This window comes from Coffea arabica, chromosome 11e (genome assembly GCF_036785885.1).
Source record: "Coffea arabica cultivar ET-39 chromosome 11e, Coffea Arabica ET-39 HiFi, whole genome shotgun sequence".
Classification (NCBI taxonomy): domain Eukaryota; kingdom Viridiplantae; phylum Streptophyta; class Magnoliopsida; order Gentianales; family Rubiaceae; genus Coffea; species Coffea arabica.
Genome location: NC_092331.1, coordinates 60,831,865 through 60,853,539, shown reverse-complemented (window position 1 = coordinate 60,853,539; position 21,675 = coordinate 60,831,865). Strand labels below are relative to the sequence as shown.

The following is a 21,675-nucleotide window of genomic DNA, read 5'->3' as shown; positions in this document are numbered from 1 at the left end:
CTCTCAACGGGCGGATTGGATTCCAATTCACAGCTCTCTCTTCCTGCTTAACATTACAAGCATTTCCTGATCTTCACTTTCGTTTGTTCCAAAAGCTGGACATTTTGGACCTTTCGGCTCTCGAGTGCGTAAGAAGTTAACCGTGATTTTCACTTTCCAGTGTTGCAATGCATCAACATTCACGAGTCAAGAAAGGTTAAAAGGGTTGCACTGCATTTAAGCACGTCATGAACTGTTACTGTCATTTGCATGCATGACTGATACAGAGTCATTTACAGAGAAACTAGGAAGTAAAGATGGACGGTAATCAGGACTACCACTTTCTGACAAGGCAGGAATTATATCTGTTCACATTTACAACCATTTTCCATAAAAATGACAACAAAAAAAAAAAAAAGAGAAGGAAGGAATCTACTGCCAAAGAGTATTCTAGTTGATACTCTTAATTCTAAATCTATATGAGCCTAGGCATATCTATGACAGCCAAAGCAACGCGTATGAACTGCTACTGTACATGGTCCGGCAAGATGGGAGTTTTCCTAAATGCATGCTTTCTGCAGCGTTCGAAGATGCTGTCATATATCAAATCAAATTCAACTCCAGCCCTTTCCCGGTTGATGATAAAAAGAATGTGATCGCCTTCCACGATCTTATAATACCTGCACCACACATGGGAACATTTACATGACTATCACAGAACTCCACCAGTTCGATGCCTTCGTAATTATAGAATGCAGAGTGCTATACGCAAAATGATCTGGTCATGTGGAGTATCATCAACCAACCAAGAGTTCATCCTAGATTCTAACTTCAGGTTATAGCTACCTAGGCTATTGCTTGACTGTGTTCACAATACAAGTTTACTAGTCTGGTACAGAACCCATCAGCTGGCATAGACCCAAACGCCTGACTAATTCAAATTCCCAGTCTAGCCCAATTCAAATTTTAGTCATTTGTGTATGCACAATTCATTTGTTTTTAAAGATTCAGATATATGCTCCAACACAATTGTTCATTAGGCAATATTACAAAGCAATCACTTCAGAGGGACTTATTCTTAAATCATCTCAGGGGATAACCTACCTGATTGGATTCAAACCTCGTAAGCTCCTCATAAATACAGGAACCTTTTTAGAGATATGATACAACACTACATAGATGAGATGCACTGCTCAGAGAGGTGAACTTATAAAACACTTCCAATTGGCCTAAAAGAATAAGTATATGCATGGCTTTGATTTCATAAGGAACTATTCAGGCATTGCAGGGTAAATGACGTCAAAAACAGACCCCATAGTGACCTGGACACCCATAGACCTAATGCTTCTTTTTGACAGAATCTTGAGGTATGCTGATATTTCACTTCATTTGGCATAAAAGTTTTGGTGATGAACGTCAGATCATGGATTGCAATATCATGCAAATTTTTTAAACATGCAAATATTTCCACATATGGACTCTTTATCATTAAAAGGTAAAAAAAGTAATAAAAAGTTCATACAGGGTAATCAAATAATCAAAGTTGTATACACGAGAAATATGTGTTGGCAAAAAAAATTAATTCATCCACTTTGTATGAATAATAACAAGGACTTGAATTCTTTAATATCGAGTCTTTCTAGAAATCTAGCACTGAAGCAAAATCTGGCACCAAGGACAGACAAGAATGATGATAGTTTAAATAAATGAGTTATCAGATTAATAAATCTTCAGTCATAACCAAAATTTTCAAGCCAATAAACACCAAGACACTCAATGCAGAGAGAGAGAGAAAGCAGCTAAAAGTAAATGTTCATATCTCCTAATAAGATTTATTATAAGTTATCCACCTATATAAGGGTGCATATTTTTTCCTAAACATTGAGCTTTATATGAAAGAGATTAATGACAAATTTGAAGCATCTAAAAAATCCCAAGAAGAGCGTGTGCTGTGAGTTGTGACTAAAACCAAGTATGTAAACTCGAGAACACACGTCCAAAAAATTCAGCAAGTAACAACTGATACTCAATAATAGTTCTATATGTCAGCTGGATATAAATTCACAAACTGCACTACGCATACAGAGAGAGAGAGAGGGGAGGGGGGAGGGAGGGAGTACTAATTATAGTTCCATACCCTAAATAAAGGGTATAATCTGTGATGATTAAAGAAGAAAGATAACTACCTTGAACGGATCCCAAAAAATCCTTAATCTGATCTCTATAAATGTTTATCGCATGCACGTGTGTGTAAAAGATAAGAGTGAAATGCATAGTTGAGTATCATAATTTGAAGATATTAATGAACATTCAACATTATACTTCCCCACACAAACAGTAATAAATTTGCTAATGGAGCATGGAGACCGTTCACAAACCAAATGCCTGGCTGCAAGGGTTGGCAATCAGAATCCTTTATAACATGGCAGCTTGGGTGTTCAACTGGAAAACGAGGGTGTGTCATGGATATAATGTTGAGTGCTCCATCATTGTCCCACCAATCTTCATCCCTGCAAGTGAATTAAATGCAACACATAACACAATATTAAAATTTCTTCCAACAAGGAAACCTTGGGCATATTCAGAAACAGAGCCTCGCCGAGGGGGGGGGGGTGTGGGGAGAGTAAAATTATAAACTAGCACACACCTGTAGCCTTTATAAGGGGGAGAGACATCTGGAGGAAGCCGCCATTGGCTCATCTGCAGGACTCTGATGAAAAATAAAGGATGTATGCCAAATATTCCAGAAGGAACTGTAATGCCCATGAATTTGCGTGTACGTTTGGTAGCATAGCTGAAGTAGTATGTATTGGGATATGTTCGTAAATGGCTGTTCAATCTTATAGCCCCTTGAAGTGTTAGATCTGGAAGTATCCAATCTTCTGATGCAAATGGACCAGCATTTCCTATGAGACAGTCAATAAGACCCCTAACGCCAATCTTCTTCCGAGACATGTTGAAGTGATCAAAACCAAAATTGTAGTAGGCTTTTAGCCAAGAAATATCAAGCCAATCATAAATAATTACACCTATGCGGCACAGCTGAAGCAAAGAGATAGGTTTTAAAGACCTGCCATCTTCTGGTCTGCAGTCAGATTGAAGTTGAATGACATGTCAGGATAACCATTATCAAATGCGGAATTTGGTTAACAAACAAGAAAGGTTGAGCTGGCTGTTCGTAAAAAGAGATTCAGGTGAAGCAAAAAAATATAAGAACTGATGATACAGTATTGTGTAAGAGATTTTAATGCACAGATACATTAGCTCAAATCCAACACCAGATAGTCCAATATCATGACTTCCAGAATCAGCTGATCAGTAGTATTACGATGATTGAAGTACCACAGAAATAGTTTCTGAAATTTCATTCATATCATTGAGCTAACAAATAAAGGTGAAATTTGACAAAATCTTTAGTTTTCAGAAGACTCACTGCATTCCATCAATGTAAGTCCTTGTTGTCCCGTTGAATGCTCCAGATAACGCAGTTATGCTCAAAACCCAGTTTTCTGAAGTGTTTTCATGTCCCTTGAATGCCTGAAACACATAAAGAATATTTCCTCTTTACTAAAAAGGCTATTCATACATCCTCGATAATCAATTACTAACAGGAGTAAACAAACTTACCTTTGCTGCCAGCATTTGCTGCAAAACACGAACAACCTGAGCTCCAGCGGAATGCCCCACAAAGTGAATAGGGTGATCCTCATCCCATTCAGGATAGTGCCCTGATCATAAAATTCCAGCGATCAATAGGAAACGTCGAAAACCCTCCCCAATAATAAATCATAACAGCAATAAAATAAAGACAATTGAGCAAGAAAGTGATAAAGTGATAAAGTTTCAACCTTTCTCATACACCCTTCCAAATTGGGAGTGATCACAAGCCTTGCTGTGTTCTTCCCCATAATCAACCTGCCCCCCTTTCAAGTAATAGAACAATTCGCGAGCCCTAAAGCCGAAATTCCCATCATAATTTTGCAAGACCAATGCCGAAAAGTAACAAAACCAGTACTTTGGAGCAACAAGCTATGAATAAAATCTACCTGTCATAAATGCTTGTCAATGAGCCTAAATCAGGCACAAGAACCCTCTCATCTTTCTTCTCTGCCCCACCAAAATAAGATAGCCCTCCCAGTCTCTGGAAACAATAGAGGAAACAGACGAAAACTGACCAAAAATCAAGGCAATTAAACAAACCCAAGAAAATTTTAAAAAAATAAAAGAAAATGAAAAATGGATGGAGCTTGTAAAACATACCCCTTTGCCAAAGCCAAAAATTCCATGAACCAAGACAATGGGAGGAAGGCCATCAGCATTGGGGGTTTCATTTGATCCCTCTTTTTTCGGAGCAGGATCAAGATTAGGCTTGAAAAGCATATCACTCAGAGCCTGTGAGGCATCCCCAGCAACAGCTGTGCTAAATATGTAAAACCCATACCCCATATGCACCAAAGAACTCACAAATAGCTCTGCCAATTGCAGAGCAGGTGTCCAGCACCTAATCATCTTCTTCTTTTAGTTTTTTCCCTCAAGAAATATTTGTCACTATTACTTACAATTTTGTTCTATCTATGAATGCACATACAAATATTTGAATAATTAAAAACCCTACCGAACCAGAGAGCCTTCTCCAAGAAAAGGAGAAGAAGGAGAAGGCTCAAATGTATGAGAAGCTTCAAACTCTGGACAAAAGTTCTTTTCTTGGTTAGTTTGAAAGAAGGGTTGAAAATTTTGGCACTCTTTTTTCAGTTAGGTTAGTTTGTTCAATTGGCCTTGCAGAATTTATCCTGCTACTGCCAATTTCGAACGTGGTATATTTTCCACAATTTTCTCATTCAGTCAGGCAACAGAAATGAAATGAAATGAAATGACCCCTTAATATTAATTGACCAACCCATGTTAATAAGTAGTACTAAAACTTTGGTACGCTTGTACCAGTGAATAATACTTTTCTTGATTTTTTTTTTTTCTTGCGTCTTAGAGAGGCTGCCATTAAAGAGTTTGGGTTGACGTTTGTGCCACGTGGCATGAGACATAACTCTTTCGCAGACATCTATGTGGTCTTGTACAGACTTGGGGATCCTACAAAATGGGACAATATCCGGTTTGGAAGGTCCAAGCAATGACCTCTTTGTTTGCTATGAATATTTGGTGAAGGGACCGAGAAGATTTAGCCTAAGCAAAGTGGATAGGTACATGACGATTAAAGTTAGAAACTGGTTGCAGAATCCAAAATAAGCTTTGAATGGTTGGGAGGATCAAAATAGGCTTAAATTAAGGGATCCTAAATTGAGGGACAGTCGGATTAGTCAAGAGATTCTAGGCGTTTCTTTCCACCGTGTTTTTGTGCTGGATTGGATCTGGAGCTGGAAGTTTCTGCTTCTTTATGCCATGTATCATATGCTAAATTCCCAACGGTCCCACTCCATCGCGTTCTCCTCCTCCTAATTTCTAAGAACGCGGCTGCCTCACCGTCCACTCAACTTTTTCACCACAGCTAGGACTTGTTTGGCAAGCAAATTTTTTATCAAATTTGTTTGCTACAAGTTTTTTTAATAATTTTAACTGCAGTAATCTCAAAAAAAAAATTAAAATTTGTAAACTATATACTTAAAAAATTTACACACTTCAAAAAAATTTTCTACAACTTCTACAGTAAAATTTTAGACAAATACCCAAAAAACTTACTTGCCAAATGGGCCTCTAGATTAGGAGCTTGCAAAAGAAAACTTCTTGTTTAGCACCGAAAAATTAATTTAAAAAATTTGTTGGAAGTAATACGAGGGAAGAAGAGGCATATGGGTCCAAACTATAGGTCTAGCAAAGTATCTAAGGAAAAGAGCAAGCTTCAATGTAAAAAAAATGCAGAAAAATTTCTCGTTTGGATTGCTATTTTTAAGAGTTTTGTCAAAAAATATACTGTAACAATTTGTTATTTATGAGATAAATAGGTGATAAGGAAATGTGTTCACGAAAAATATAAAAAATTTTCTATGAATAACCATAATCCAAATAAGGATAATTTGTTTGATAGTTTAGATTAGAAATGGAATGCATTTGCTAATTGTTCTACTAGTTATTTTGTTGTTCGGTATGTTAGTGGCGTATACCTCTAATTTGTTTTGTTCAATAATGTATATATACTAGCTTGTCTTCATTTTGTTACTCCTTATTTCTCTTGTTTTCTTTTAATGTAAAACTCTTAGACAATAAAAAATATTTTCTTCCTTATTTATTTTTTTTTCCTTTTTGTTCTTTTTTCGCGAGATGTCATCAATGTTGTAGTGAAGGATAAAAAGTTGATACAAAAACCTAATTATCATTATATTAGCCTTTCCAAGATTGTCGCTAATTCTTTACATGAAAGTTTGCTTCCTCCATTTGCCTAGTTGAGTCTCCAAATTAAAATAAGAAATGCAATGCCATTTTTTTGTGCAAAAATGATATGACAATAAACCTAGAAATTTCACCAAGTGCTTGCAATCACACAAGAATGGTTATTATTGTGGATTTCATCATAATGTCTAAACCTTCCAAAAAGATGTCTTTGTAGTTTTAAGGAGGGAAATCCACTAGACTATACGTAAGATTAAGAAATACAGTAAATGAAGTTAAAACATATTTCATAAAATCTTCCCTTAAAAAAAACTTTATAAATTTTCTTACCAACTTTTGTTGAGTTTTTTTTTTTTTTTTAAATATAACACATAATATCTTAACATACATAATGATCGTAACCCATGATGGAGGTCTAGTTATTAGTTGGCTTCAATGTCCTTTAGCTGGAGGAAATACATATCAGAGCATGGTCCTCCTCTTTCCAAAAACAGAAATGAAATTGAAAAAAAAAAAAAAAACCTTTAGTTCTTCTCTACTTAAAAAAAATTTAAAAAAAAAAGCATTTATGCTATTTACTCTTTAGTCTGATAAAGAATAAACCGAAAAGCTTGGGAATCCCTTTGGATTGAATAATTTTGAAAATATTTCTCAACCATTTTTTTATCTTAGATATAAATTTATTCAAAACATTTAACACCATAATAAGTTATTTGTAAGAAAAAAAAAATCTCTAACACACAATTCAGACAGAGGCTGGATAGTCCCTAATCTGTCCAGTATCTCTCCGGCCCTCCTCTCCACCTACCCCTGCGGACCAGAAGGTTGGAGCATTGAGTACATATGCTGTGAATAGTTGTGGGCTTAGACTTTCTGGTGCTTGGGACCCGATGGTGCAGCGGCTCCCCATTTTAAAATCCGACAAATTCTGGTTGGTTGATTGAGCTCGTAACCATTTCTGATTCCCTATTTAAAAACAGGGACCTATCATTTCCTTCTACCAACAAGTCGACCATGTGATTCTCGTTGTTGGTCCTAAACCATTTTTAATTATTTTTTTTATAATCAATCACCAATTGGATTAGAATCTTTGACCTTTTTTGGGAAAGACTCGATGAACAACTACATGTAAATGGAAAATCGACACAGGACACATGCCTGCGACTCTTATGGAAGATTATTATTTTGTCGATACTCTTTTAAACAATAATATTGAAGTACTTTAGGTGAAGCATGTATGTAAGATTAAAAGTAAATACTCCTTTCATTTCATTTTGATAATTTTGATTTTTTTTCCTCATATAGTTTAAGAAAAATTAATTAATTTTGTTGAAAAAGTAAATCTAATCTAATATTTTCTTAAAATACCCATATATTAATATTAGAAATATCACTAATTACTATGCCTTTACATTCACTATAACAACAATAATATTGGTATATTGCACCTTTCAAAACATATATCAAAATAATTATTAGCGAAAAAGTTAACAATATTAAATAAATCCGAAGTTTCTTCAGAAGATTGATAAAATTAATCCCCGGCTGCTAACTTTTTTTTTTTTTTTTGTCTTTGTGGGATAAGGACGTCTGGTTGGAAGATTTACATTTACTTGGGAGTTTGTGCAGCCAATAAATGAAGATGTTAGCAGATTGATTTGCATAAATCATATCCTCTTTTTTTTTTTTTTTTTTAAAGAAAAAACTTAAAAGTCACAGATTACACGTACGTATAACGTATGTACTGGTGTGGGCATGGTCATGCATGCTCCTTCCCAGTCAAATCCATAGTCGCATTCGCACATATGCATGTGTTTTAGTGTGGTGTTCCTAATATATTTGCGAGTACAGAAGAAGATTCGAGATCATATACGGTCTAATATTAAAAATTAGGTTAATCACTTAATAATTGATAGTAGTACTACCTAATATAATTAGAGTAAATCTTTCCTGCACTGACAGTGTATACACTATAATCGTTGGATTCATGACACGTGTGCAAAAATTGAATTTCAATTTCAAATTTAATTTTTGCATAATTGTCATCAGTGGATGGCATTATAATACTCTATTGCTATTGCATCCAAACTGACTTCTTGGGGGTCGTCTTATATGAACCTCACTTCCTGTTACTAGTAGACATATATACTACTTTAAACACGCTTCAAAGCGTGTTTAATCTGACTTAAAATATGCGGAAAGAATGATCGGGATCAAACACGGGGTTCTCACGTCTCACGTTGATTACCCCCTTCACCTAATCAATGTTATGAAATCAATTAATTAAAGGGAAGTTCCCCAACCGAGGACTGGTAAAGTAGTAGTATTATTTACCGAATATGGTTTAATCAATGCACACGAACTCAGCATCGCTGTGACTAAAAATTTAGAAGCTGGCCCGCGAGAAATGCCCAATTTCGATTAAGTTTCGTTTGAGGTTAAGGAAGGTGCGTTTATAAAACGAAACATGTTTTTAAACACTAAAAGTACTTGTAGAGTATTTGATAATTAATTTTTTCAAATTTAAAAAGTGTAATTTTTGATAATTTAAAAATATTTATGTCAGAAGTGCTTATTTAAAAGCCGCCGCCAAACGAGAACTTCATCATCCTTCGGACCTAGAGCGAGTAACTATTTGTTTGTTTGGACGCTCAACACTGCTCTCACAACTCGGGTAACTGGATGCGTATTTGAGATGGGCTACAAATGTCCAAAACTTATGGCTGGGCCTTTACAGTCAGATAGACGTGTTAGGCCTTCACAGTGCGACTAATTATAGAATATTCAGATACGTACATTAAGGAAACTTGAATTGCATTTGAACTTTTTGCAAGTCAATTCGCGACCATCATGCACTATAATTCAGTGGTCGAGCATTTTAACCCTGTTATGACTTTCCACTCCATTTGTGATCATTTAAACCAAATCCCAAGTACATAATATACTTTAAGAGTAAAGAATTAGGTTACATATAATTCCCCCTTTTTCCCTTGTAATTAGATTGTTATAACAGATGCAACAAAACAAGAGAACAATCAAGAACACTAGAACAACTTTGGGGGAATCAAATTTTATTAGCGCTTGGAACGAATCAGAATTATTAACAGAATGAATATAAGGTGTGTATATATATATATATATAACCAAACAACCAAACGGACTGGACCCAAAAATAGGTCCAAAATCAAGATCCAAAATAAAAACAGACACGGTAACTAATATATACCGTAAGTTCAGCGAAACGCAACATAGTCGAATCGCCATAGATCGAAGACCTGATTCAATGCATCCCAACATAGATGTTAGAATCTCTCTCGAACCAAAAACAGAATTATGTGACATATAATTAATTCCCTTTAATATGTTGTGAAAGAAAAAAAAAAAAGAATAATTTCCGGCAATAGCACGTACTTCGCTCGTCAGCCATGCATGCAAAATTGTATTATGCATTTGTATTAGTATAATGTTTTTTACACAACGGAATCTCTCACCAATGGGTAGCTCTTATTATCCATATTTATTGTCTATAGCAGGTTTTGTATTATAGATATAAAGATGAAGCAGAGTTCAAACTTTATGGCGTATGAGCAGTCGCCCTCGAAATCAAAACCATATAACGAAGCATAGGGGTCAGCCTATCATAGTATTGCCAGATTACGATCAATCATCAAGCCTACGCATAATCACTGCTGTGACATGAGTGCATAACCCCCCGGAAGGCCCAAGACATGTATAATAATGTTCATCATCATCGTCATCATCCTCTCCTCCTCCAATATGGAAGCATCAAAAGGTCCACAATTTCAATCCATGATTGCAAGCCAGCAAGTGCATCGATACCAGCAGCAAGTTTCTGATTTCAGGCCCACGATCGTAATTTCGTTGCCTTGCATAATTTAATGTACTAAAAACTGGCTGTGCGCAGGTAGCAAGTATTATTCTACAAGCCAGCAATTGTTGACAACGGTGGTTGGTGGATCCATTTAAGAGGCAGCAGAGAACAGTTGCTTGGATCTATCATGGACCGCCATAATAATTAGCAAGACTTAAAGCATTAATTTTCATGGAGTTTCTCTCGACTACATTGTCTGCTTAATTTAAGACACATAGACATGAATTGAAAAGGTATTATGGAGAGTATTAATTTGTACTCTAATTCTACTAAGTATATCTTTCATGCATTGAGTGTAACCTACCATAATCCAGTACAGCATATTCCAATTAATCAACTCATCTGCAAATCACATTCACTCGCTTGGAAATCAAGCTAAGAGGTGCTGGCTGTTCATTAGTGATAGTTGGCAGCATTCATTTTCTTTTTCTTTTCTCCTCCCCCTCCTCCTCCTCTCTTCAACGTTTCTAGCTTGTTAAATATGCATATCAGACATTTTGTGGATTGCATCGATTAGAAGTCTGAACCGTCCCCAACTGATCAGTGAGAAAATCTGATGAAACTTTTCAGACACGCCGGCCGGAAGGATAAACACAGACGAAAAATTAAGAGTAAATTATATCCACTATTTGATATCGTAACAATTTACACAAACCCCCTCCCCCTGACAAACTAGTAGTCGTATGTATAATTTATGGATAGATCACTTGTTAGATTGAAAATAATTGGAAAGAATCACCCAACCTCTATTACGATCTCCTGATGATAACCCATCATGTTGTAAAAAGAAAAACTGGAAAAGAAAAGATGTGTACGCTTTCAAGGGCATCTTGAATTTCTTCCGGGTCCTCCATAGTAAAAGTAATTCCCCCAAACGCGATTAATTCCACCTTGAATATCATAGCAATTAGGATGATCCGCTAATACTCGAAGGTTTGATAATGGGATTAAGCTATTATCCCAATCCACCACTTGCAAATTTCGGAAATAAGATGCTTTACCAAAACCTTCCCCAGCAAAATGTCCACTGCCCATTTGGGTGGTTGTATGGAAACCCGACCTGCTGTTCACCACTTCTCCTCCAAATTGTACCATACTCGCTGAATTCCTAAGGTGCGTAAATAAAAAAGATGGCCAGTAACCCACTAATATCCCACTTCCGAACTCCAGCCACCAATTCCCATGCTTCGGATCCTGCAAAATTAACATAATAAATTGCTAGCTAGTATCATAATGCTCTAGAGCTTCATTCTATTCTGTTAATTTGCTCATGAACTATATACCAATACCTATATACTATATTATTCTGCCATTACTACTAATAAAACTACTGCTTTAGTTCTTAATTGCTAGACAACTGTTTTTGGTCCCTCCACCTCCTCCAAAAAAAGAAGCAAAAAATCTTAGCTTATGTGGTGGACAAAAATGGTAGTAGTGTTTGCTTGCAAAGGAAGGCCAACAGAATCTGAGAAAGTAGGAAAAAAAAAGAAGCATAATTGTCAATCTAGTAGTATAGTAGTAGAAGCAAAGCTATTCAGCAGTCATTCTCTGTGGTGAACTGTAACATTCACGGCACGCGTACAAACAATGACCTAACAAAAGTGTACATATATGTTAGCTGCTTGACCTACATCCTGTGGGATAACGCCTCCAACTTCCAAAATACCTAGGATGTATAAAGCTTCTTGTCTTGGCACTAATACCACCAAGTCCTTCTTTTACTTTTCTTTTTTGGCTAAACGTGATGGTGATGATCATGGTGATGTTGTCGGAGATGGCTTTTTTTTTTTGGTTGGGGGGGGGGGGGGTGTGTTGGTTGAAAAATGAGAAGATGACTAAGTTTAGTTTGTCCCCCGTATTTTATAAGAGAAGGTGGAGATATGGTGGTAATATACATACAGATGACAGACAACGTTCTCTCTCTCTCTCTCTCTCTCTTTTTAAAAAAAAATATATATATACATACATATCTGGGATTTGGCTCTATTGAAGTAATGCGGTTGAAGTGTATTTATAAAAAAATTGAAAAAGATAACAGACAAAGTTTTTTTTTTTTTTAAAAAAAAATAAATCACATGAAAAACTGAGTTTTCAATGCAATATTTAGTGATCCTAGTCTAACCCTTCCATGTGAATACCATCCATATTCAAGAGACTCAAAGGGAAAGGCAAAAATAATCTCGAGGAGATATTTTAATGATTCTACTAGGCCCACTTGAACCTTGATTCTTAGACTTCTTTAGTAGTAGTTTTACAGTCAATGCGTGTTTTTTTTTTCCGGGAAAAAAAAAAAACTTTCTTTGTTCTCTCTCTCTCGAAGGTCAAACATAGTATGCATACTTAGTTAGAACTTAGAAGTGAAGAATAATGCACAAGTTTCTTGTTTTCCAAGAGAAAAAGACAACAAAAATCTCTTTGAATTGAATCACAACTTTTGGATTATGATTTTGACAAGTGACAATACAAAGTGCATGTGAAAAGTAGAATAAAAATGCTTAAAGGTAAATTTAGTAGCAGTAATAGTTAGTTACCTTCCAAATTAATAAACTGATATCAAATTGACCACCATTATACGAAGACGTGGGAGAAATTGCAGCTCCGATTGCTATTCGATTATTGGTCTGGACAAAGCCTGAGCATAGCAAATTATAACAACCTGTGGCTTGATATGCATCGCTCTGTACAACACACTCATTGAATTAGCTAGCTTGATAAATTTGGTCAAATTAATTACGATTAATCATAAGTTCGTTAAAGAAGATGAATGAATGAATGGCATTAATTAATTCCACTGCCACTTAGAAGACACTTACTGTCCAATATGTAAAAAATCTTGGATAGTTGTCCCCGTACAGCTCTGGGCTAACCTGCGGGAATTAAATGAATTTAGGATCTATTTATGGCTCCATACACCCAACCAAAAAAAAAATAAAAAATCAATGAATTAGAAAGGTGGTTGAATATGTAATAAGTGCTTTCGTTACCAATTTTGAGCAACCAACCATTCACACTACCTTCTATCTATGTATGCTTTCCAATCAAAAGAAGTAGGCTGACTTCCTATTTCAATTTGAAATATGAATTGTGGTAAATATTTGTCTCTGTGAAAATAAACCATGCAGATTATTTCCTATGTTTAAAAACCATGGTACGTAATTGATCCCTTGTGATCATTAAATGTCATACATGCTAGGTATTTGCAAGATATTAATTTCTAGGCAATTAGCAAGATACATGCACTTTTGCTTACTAAATAGCAATTAATTTACGTAATTTGAAGTTAGTAATCAGCAAAAATCTGCCTTACACAAGTAGTTTGTACTTGACCAATCCATTTCAATCAGGTTTTAAGTTAAAAACTAGCGTTAAATTCTTTAGAACTGAGATAGATAAACAGAAAAAAAAAAAAACATGCCTGCCAACCAGCTTCTATAGTGTTAAGATCATCATTGAAGGAGCCGGCAATAACCCACATCTGCGATAAGCTGAATTCATACTGACTAGCAACTCGAGGTGCCCACACATTTATGCTTGCCTTTGCTCCATAATATTGATCTCCAGTTACATATCCCACAGCATGCTGTTGAAAAAACACACACACATATATATATGAAAATTAAGACACTATGGAATTTCAAATTTACCCTTTTGTACGTATAATTTCTCCAACAACCAAGTTACTGGTCCTAAGTTCCTAGCTATGTGCTCATATTTCATCGAAGCAATGTGCCAGCTATTTGCTGGAAATAATTTTTACTCATAATAAATACAGACTTACGAGTCAACTAATAAGCGAGTGATTCAGAGATTCATGCATTTAATTGGGGAACCGCGTATTCTTTCCTTCCAACTCAGTGAAAGAATGAAAGGTGAAAGAGCCATGAAAGTCAGTAAAATGCTGAAAAAGAAGTCTGACACGAATTTGTTGCGAGAAGTAAAGAGCCACCAGCGGTAAAGTTTCCACATTTACTCGCAATTTTTGACCATAACTTGTCTTTTTCAGTTTTGTTTCCCCGAATGGATGGACCTTAATTTAATTCCTCATTTCAAAATTCTGTTAGACTTGAGCACTGACCTCATGGCCATTGCTGGTGGTGTCTCTTCGAATAGGCCTTCGTAATTTTCTTGCAAATCTTCCGATCGAATTAGCTCTCAAGATATCCTGTTCACTTGTTCTTCGGATTGGAACTGTACCTTCAGGGCATGATTCACCAGACATGCTCCACAGTTGGAATTCTTCTGGTAAAATGCCAGTTGTATCATGTCCTTTTGGCCTTTCAGGTGGATCCTACAAATTTATGAACTTCTTGTTAACGTTGAAATTAATGTTAAACATGTCCACCACCACAAGAGGGAAAGAAAAAAAAAAGGCGTAATACTAACTCTTTCATCATAATAATTCAACTAAATAGATGATCTCGTACCAATGGTTTCTTCCCTTTCAATTTAGCATGATCAAAAGCTGGTTGATGATGGGACAATACACAATCTATTGTATCACCATCCGGACTCTGCTCACCCAGACAATCAAGAAAGAAGATGAGAGAAATGAGAAAAAGAAGGCAAATTAACGAAGCAATTTTATTTAATGGAAATAGGTATTGGCACTTACCTGGATTGTCTTGACAGCTGGCTTGTTGACTTTCGTGAGATGGGCTCTAATCGTTTTTAGCTTCTGTGACTCCTCCCCCGGCCGGAAAGTTTGATTGGCTTGATGGCTGGAGTTTCGGGATTCAAGAGAATGAGCAGGACAAACAGAGGAGGTGAAGAACAGAATGCAAACAAGAATATAAATGATTGGGGGAATGATCATGTTGCAGCTGCAGCCACAAGGAGAAGAATAATCCATTTTCGATGAGGGGTTTCTTGTATGTCTTGTTGCTTCTGACTCTTCTTGTATAAGTGAAACCGTCTGTGCTTTTGTACATTGAAATTGTCTTATTCTTCTCCGGTGCTGTTGATCAAGATTGCGCCAATTATTATCCTTCAGCTTAGTATTTGCCAATTGCAGCACAGCTCCAAGCAAATCCATCCAACACAAACTGACTATTCTAAGCAAGCTATATTCACACTTCCACCATTGCCACCATTTCCTAAGCTTCTATTCCTCGGTTCTGATATATGGCCTGACAATTTGCAACTCCAAGGCAAGAGCTAGTAGTAAAGAAAACAAAGAAATGGATGGAATGGGAGGTTGCGTTGGTGTAAGTGCGTTTTTCTAGAGTTATACCCATGTGGCTGTGGGGAAATAAATACTGGGGTTTTGAATTGTGATCAAGACATGCATTATTCTTTTTTTTTTTTCTTCTTCTTTTTGAAAACTCGGAAAGGGAAGAGAAGGGATCAAGGGAATTGAGTGGAGAGAGAGAATGAATAGGGGGGAGAGAGAGAGAGAGAGAGAGAGAGAGAGGGGCGTGTGGGGGTTGTGTTTCCAGTCTCCGATACAAAGACTGAAACTTTAGCTTTTCTGTGTCAATTTTTATAGAGCATAAACACAATGGATGGATGGATTCTACAGATTTCTGTTATTCTTTACTTTGGCTTTGTAGACAGATGGGAATTACACTTGGATTCTGGGGTTCCAAAGTTCTTTGCTTTGGGTGTTTCTCTTTCCCACTTCCCTAGATGTTCCTTGTGTCAGCTCCCATCTCTCTCAGCTACCATCTTATTTTACTATTTCACATACCTTCCATATTATTTCTTTACTGCTAAGCTACATTCTCTTTTCCATTTCTAGCTTCCAGTAGTTAAATTAGTAGTATACTCCTATTCAGCTATTCTTTTGCATGTAGTTAAATTAAACTTAGCAAATCAAGTCCTTCAAAAAAAAAAAAAAAAAAAAACTTAGCAAATCAAGTCCTGCTAAGCAGGTTCAACTCGAATTAATAATCAGTTTCTGACGAGCCAAACTCAAACTCCAATTATATTGAATCTAGGCAGCATTACATATATGTAATTCCAGACAAATACAATATTAACAGTTTGAAGCTTTTTGATGGCAAGCAAATAGTAAGAGTACTTTCTTGCATATACCTTTTCAAAGCTGTCGTTTTCTGTGATTAAAGCTTAATTCTTAATGCAATTTGGGTACGCCCTGCTGGCACGCGCATCTGCTTAATTAGACTGCATGCTCAGTGCAAAGCACCCATGCATGTGCATGCGTTTCTGGATTTTGCTTATGTTTTGGGGCTGGGGGACTGAGGCCTTGGTAAACCAAACATCAAGAAAAAATTAAAGAAGAAGAAGAAGAAGAAGAAGAAGGTAATCATCAAGACAATTTCACGAATCAAGGATTGCATTACTTACTAGTAATGGATGCCAATTCATGGGTAATTAATTGAGAAGAAAAGGAGAAGAAAGTTTCTAGGGCTTTGTCCTATAATCCTATGTAGTAAAATATATATATATATATATGTATGGTTGTCAAGTGTCAGAAAAACATTTTCTTCTAAAGAAGAAGTGTGAAGATAACTGACACTTATCTACTTATCTTTTTTTTTTATTCCATACAAATCCATAAATTGTGTTATTATTAATTAGCCAGAATTTTCTTTGCAACAGCTTAATGGGATTGATTTATCAGTACTAGAATAGGTTCGAAAATATAGTGCATGTGAGAAAAGTGACTTTAATCTGGAACATGAGTTGATGAAAATGAAAAGAACTGCCCTTTCTCTTTCCTTCTTAAATCCCTTAATCAGTATTACGTCGCAGCATGGAAAGGGAGAGCATAGCTGATTTGCTCAGGCCTGGAGTGATGAGACAATAGCCATGAAACTTACGACAAGAACTTTAAAGAATGATGTAAAGGGCGGTGTTTTTTCAATTTATGTCATAGAAAAAGTTTTTCTGGTTTAGAATAATTGTTGAGCGATCTCATTAGATTAATCTGTCAAGAACATTAATTCTGGAGATGATCTTTGTTTAATGCTTGTTTTTGTCATCTAAAGCCGTTAATTACACACACACACACACACATTGTCGATCGTGAATTGACGAATTGAACTGATCATCCCCTAGGCTAGAAGTGCTCTCTCGTCGAAAGCCAAGAAGATGGCCTATCAGTACAGTATTAGCATCTCATCATCTCTGAAAACTGCGTTTGGCCTACTACAGCAAGTCGCAATCGCAATCTCGTTTAGCTGCTAGAATTTCAAAAATGGTGACGAAAAACCTGGTCTTTTTGCCATGCCCATCTATCCATTCCATGGACTAATTATTTCACGAGCTTCTCCATCTCATCCTCGATCGAAAATCAACTTTTCTCTTGAGTTTTGGCGTTTTGCTCAAGTTCAGTGCTGCTTTTACGAGTATGCCTAATCACACCTTTTAGCACCCTTCGTATATGCTTGCCACCAACTCGATCAGTTGCCATCCCCCCAACCATCCCCTTTGGGTACTCAAAAGATTCTAACTCCCTTTTTCTTCAAAAAGAAACCATGAAATTAATTCCTGTTTACTCTTGCCTTGGTTTTTATGATTGTCAGTTAATCCAATGCACTGTACTGATGGGTTGTCACCAAAATATATATATATATATAATGTGTATCATCTTGTTAATATTTAGAGTCTTGTCAGGGTTAAAAAAACTAACAAGCAGTAGCCAGCTGTAATCCTAATCCGTGAAGATTTATGCACAAGCTGCTTAATAGTGAATTATAATTTTCGGTGGAAGCCAGTCAAAGTTAAAGATTTACAGCTTCCATTTTGATCAATCACACGTACGGCATCGGCATTGGCTTGAAAAATACTTTTCGTGAAATCTATGAAAGCAACGGGAGTAAGTAAATAAACTTCGTCCTAAGCCCGAAGGTATAAAAACTAAAAAGGCTGCAAAAGCCATGGGTACTTTCTGAAGAGGGGACAGCTAATAAATTTTGAAAAAGAAAAAGGGCCCAGAATTTAATTATAAGGGCACATGTCCAATTCAAAAATATTATTAAAGCGGGGAAAAAAAATAAAGAAAAAGCTCCAAAAAAGATTGAGTGACTCTTAACATGCGTGGGGGGTTGGATCATGGATGGATGTGCATTTTGTGCAATGCTCTGTTTGTGACCAAATAGTTTACTTTGGGCAAGCAATCTTTAGTTGGCGATGGACCTAACTTTCAGTTTTTCTTTTCTACACCTTTTCTTGTGGTACTTTGGGCAAAATTTTGAGTACAAGATATTCAAAATGAGAGCATTAAAATGCATAAAACTTTTATTAAAAAAAAAAAAAAAAAAGGGGTGGTAACTCATGATCAAGTTGTTTACATAATCACACGTGTTGAGAGTAAGAGGACTAAGATCACACAACTTGTTCCATTACGTACTGTACCCATAAAATCTAAACTTGTTTAATTAAACAAACAAGAATTGGAGCCCAGTCGGTTGCTGCCTGGCAGTATTATTATTGACCGAAAAGCAGCCACTCGAAGTATGAATGATAGGCATTCCAAGTTTAAACCTCTAATAACAAAGGTCCAGTTCTTGAGGGCCAACAAGCAAAGCCAGCCCATTAGGCTCTTGCCCCACCTTCAAAGCTTTGCAGCATAGGCTTGAGCAGAAATTGGCTGGGACCTATATATAATTTCTTCAGTTTTCCTGGATGGTTGTTTGACCAAATCTCTAGTTACAAGTCATAGCCAAGAAAACAGACCAGGACCTGAAATTCCTAGCTAATAGGAGCCCACAAGTGAACAAAAGAGAGCTTTATCTACGAGGCCTGAAATTCTCTACCTGGTATTTTCTTTCTTTCCCCGTCTGTAACAATAATGAAAATGGTGACAAAAGAGAATAATATATTATTATTATTTGAAGTGGAAAGACAATAATAATAATATATTTAATAACTGGTTTGAATTCAAAGGGCCGGCCTGTTATCATGATTACACAGATGTATTTCCTTGACTTAAAAATCTTAAGTTCGCTATGCCGCAAATTTGGTCCGACTTCAAAAGCAAAGAAACCTTTGCCGTCATTATTCTATTCCATCCCACGCAAAGTATTCTGAAACCTAGAAGAGGCGCAAAAACGCACGCTTCAAGAAAGCACGTATTCTGAATTAATTTGTATAATTGTACGTAAGCAACTTCTCCAGTAGATGAATTTAATTAGCGCTAAGGAAGGAATATGGGCTAACCAGCACGTAACACTAGTTTTTGCTCCCGAGTACATATTGTTGGAGCGTTTCAGCAGGTTCTTGTTAAAACCAGTTGTTATCGTCTCTTACCCAGCAGCTTAGGGTGTGTGGTATGCTGATGACGATCGAAGTCTTGGAATTTTAGTGTTTGATGTTAAAAGTGCGGAAATTCTTGCAGTTTTTGTGTTTGGCCAATGAAAGAAGCTTCGTGAAAAGATATTTCCTATCGAATTGATTTCCAGTAAGGATAACATCAAATCACCTTTCTTGACTTTGGGAAAACATCTATCAGACATTAAAGGGATGGATGGCATCTTATCTTAGTATAGTATATATCCGTCATGGCACACATGCCACGAAAAGCGGTAAAATGGAATCATGATAGATAGAGAGTGGTACAATTTGGAAGATGGTTTATTTGGAACGTAGGGACAGGAACTTTCGGAAGCATCTTTCCAAGTTATCCACAAATCAAAGATGGTTAAGTCAATATTCTAGCTCTTTACTTTTTCACTGCTTCCATTTTCTTACACACATTTTGGCTCCGTATTAGTTACTTACTCTAGAGCAATTAACAGCTTGTTGGAGAACTGAACTAATTGGAAATGATTAAAACCACACATTCCTATCGTTAAAAAAATCATTAAGAATCTTGTACACAATTCAAATTATCATATATACATGCATCGAGCGGGACACAACTTAGAGAATGTTTTTCTTCTATTACTAACGCATTTTGTAGCTTTCGAGCTAGCTATTGGTTAATCGGCACATTACCCTGCATGTGTGCATCATATATATTACAACTTTTAAAGGGACAATTAAAAAGGTCAAGACGAGAGACGATTAAAGGTTTTGGCTAAGGAAAAGGTAATGTTATGCAATGATTGTGTCGAAGCAGCAAGGTCAGCTTTCTTAACCAATTCAATGGAAGTTGAAACAAATAGCAAAAAAAAAAAAAGGGTTGGCAATTCGCAATTTCGCAAAGAGAGGGACAGGGGCATTGAGAGATGTCGCTGACCACATCCATCAGAGCAGTCCAGTCCAAAGTGGAGATTTCCCTAAACCAACCATGATTTGAGAAGGAAGGGTGGGCTGGTGGGAACCCTCGGAAAGAAATGAAATGCTGCTAACCTTTCTCTAATCTATCCATCCATCCTTCCACTTCCTTTTTATTTTAGGTGTGTGACTGTGTGTAGCATGCTCGCAGCATCATGAATCATCCCTTCTCATGGGCCAACTCCCCATTGCATCATCATGATGCACTTGATGATGTTCCTCGTGCCAACTACATATTCCTGAACAAATTCTTTTCTTATTGCTTCATATTGTAACATCCCATTATTACGATCCAACTGTTCTTGATTGATTGCATGCACCTCCTCTAAGACTCTATTTTAAATTCATCATCGCTGTCTACATTAATTAACACAATTCGACCGTCTTGTATACGGGTAGGGCTAACGAATGACACTAATCTTTTCACCCGAAAATAAAAGAGGTTTGGTAATTTTTACTTTTCCGCAATATCGTGAGGTCTGCATCCCAAAGTACAGTATGCATCAGGGGTGGCAGGACCGGCCTGTTGTTTTTTTGTTCATGATATGAACTATTAAGGCATATAAGCATCTAATTAGGCACCTCCTCGTTCTCGCCAAAACCGGAGTTTAATATATTAAAGGTTTACTTTCTCGAAGATATATTTGAAAAATTTTGAGAGTGATTGTTACCAGCTTCTTATTAAGGGCGGTGAATAGTATGGAAAGGGTTTATTGAAATGAATCAGCTTAGGACTAAAGCGAAACATATTCAGCCACCGAAAGGTCCTTCTTATAAGGCATTAGGATAAGAGTCATTGACAATACATATTTACTGACTATGACAAAGAATCAAAGATAAAAAAGGTTAAAGGATCGAGACTTCCATAGATTTGGTCGGCAAGTTCCGCAAATTCTCATTCTCAGTAACGTGTAAAGTCGGAAATTTTGACAAAATTTTAGGGTCCGTTGGGTTGGCCTATTGAAAATATTTTCTTACTTTCATCTTCTGGTGTTTGTTTAACTTTTGAAATATTTTCACTTTTACCTCTATCTTTACTTTCTACGCATTATAACCACATACTTCTTTTCATGCAAAATAAAAAAAATTTATCTCGTCGTTTAACTTTAAAAAAATCTTAGAGAAATGTATATACGAATAAAAAATTTCTCCTTGAGCAATAAACAAATTGCTGGCCATTCATTGTCAAATATCAATCACACGCAATGCTTATTGTGACATATATCTTGCACTCTCATTGTTGAAAGCTTTTCTAGAAAAAAATGTCCCTATTATACATAATT

The 21,675-nt window shown here is 36.3% G+C and overlaps 2 protein-coding genes across 2 annotated transcripts; both read right to left on the bottom strand.

Moving 5' to 3' along the window:
• Positions 1 to 215: 215 nt before the first annotated feature.
• On the bottom strand, positions 216 to 4,681 carry LOC140021531 (uncharacterized). Its single transcript, XM_072072595.1, has 8 exons — positions 4,240 to 4,681; positions 4,026 to 4,120; positions 3,828 to 3,931; positions 3,607 to 3,707; positions 3,413 to 3,516; positions 2,627 to 3,064; positions 2,358 to 2,489; positions 216 to 659 (listed from the first exon to the last, which is right to left on the bottom strand). The coding sequence occupies exons 1-8, from the start codon at positions 4,486 to 4,488 to the stop codon at positions 506 to 508; spliced, it is 1,377 nt and encodes a 458-aa protein (XP_071928696.1). The 5' UTR covers positions 4,489 to 4,681; the 3' UTR covers positions 216 to 505.
• Positions 4,682 to 10,815: 6,134 nt separating this feature from the next.
• LOC140021710 (protein neprosin-like) lies at positions 10,816 to 15,821 on the bottom strand. The gene is made up of 7 exons (XM_072073013.1): positions 14,823 to 15,821; positions 14,635 to 14,721; positions 14,286 to 14,498; positions 13,626 to 13,790; positions 13,024 to 13,077; positions 12,742 to 12,888; positions 10,816 to 11,404 (listed from the first exon to the last, which is right to left on the bottom strand). The coding sequence occupies exons 1-7, from the start codon at positions 15,240 to 15,242 to the stop codon at positions 11,030 to 11,032; spliced, it is 1,461 nt and encodes a 486-aa protein (XP_071929114.1). The 5' UTR covers positions 15,243 to 15,821; the 3' UTR covers positions 10,816 to 11,029.
• Between the last annotated feature and the right edge of the window lie 5,854 nt (positions 15,822 to 21,675).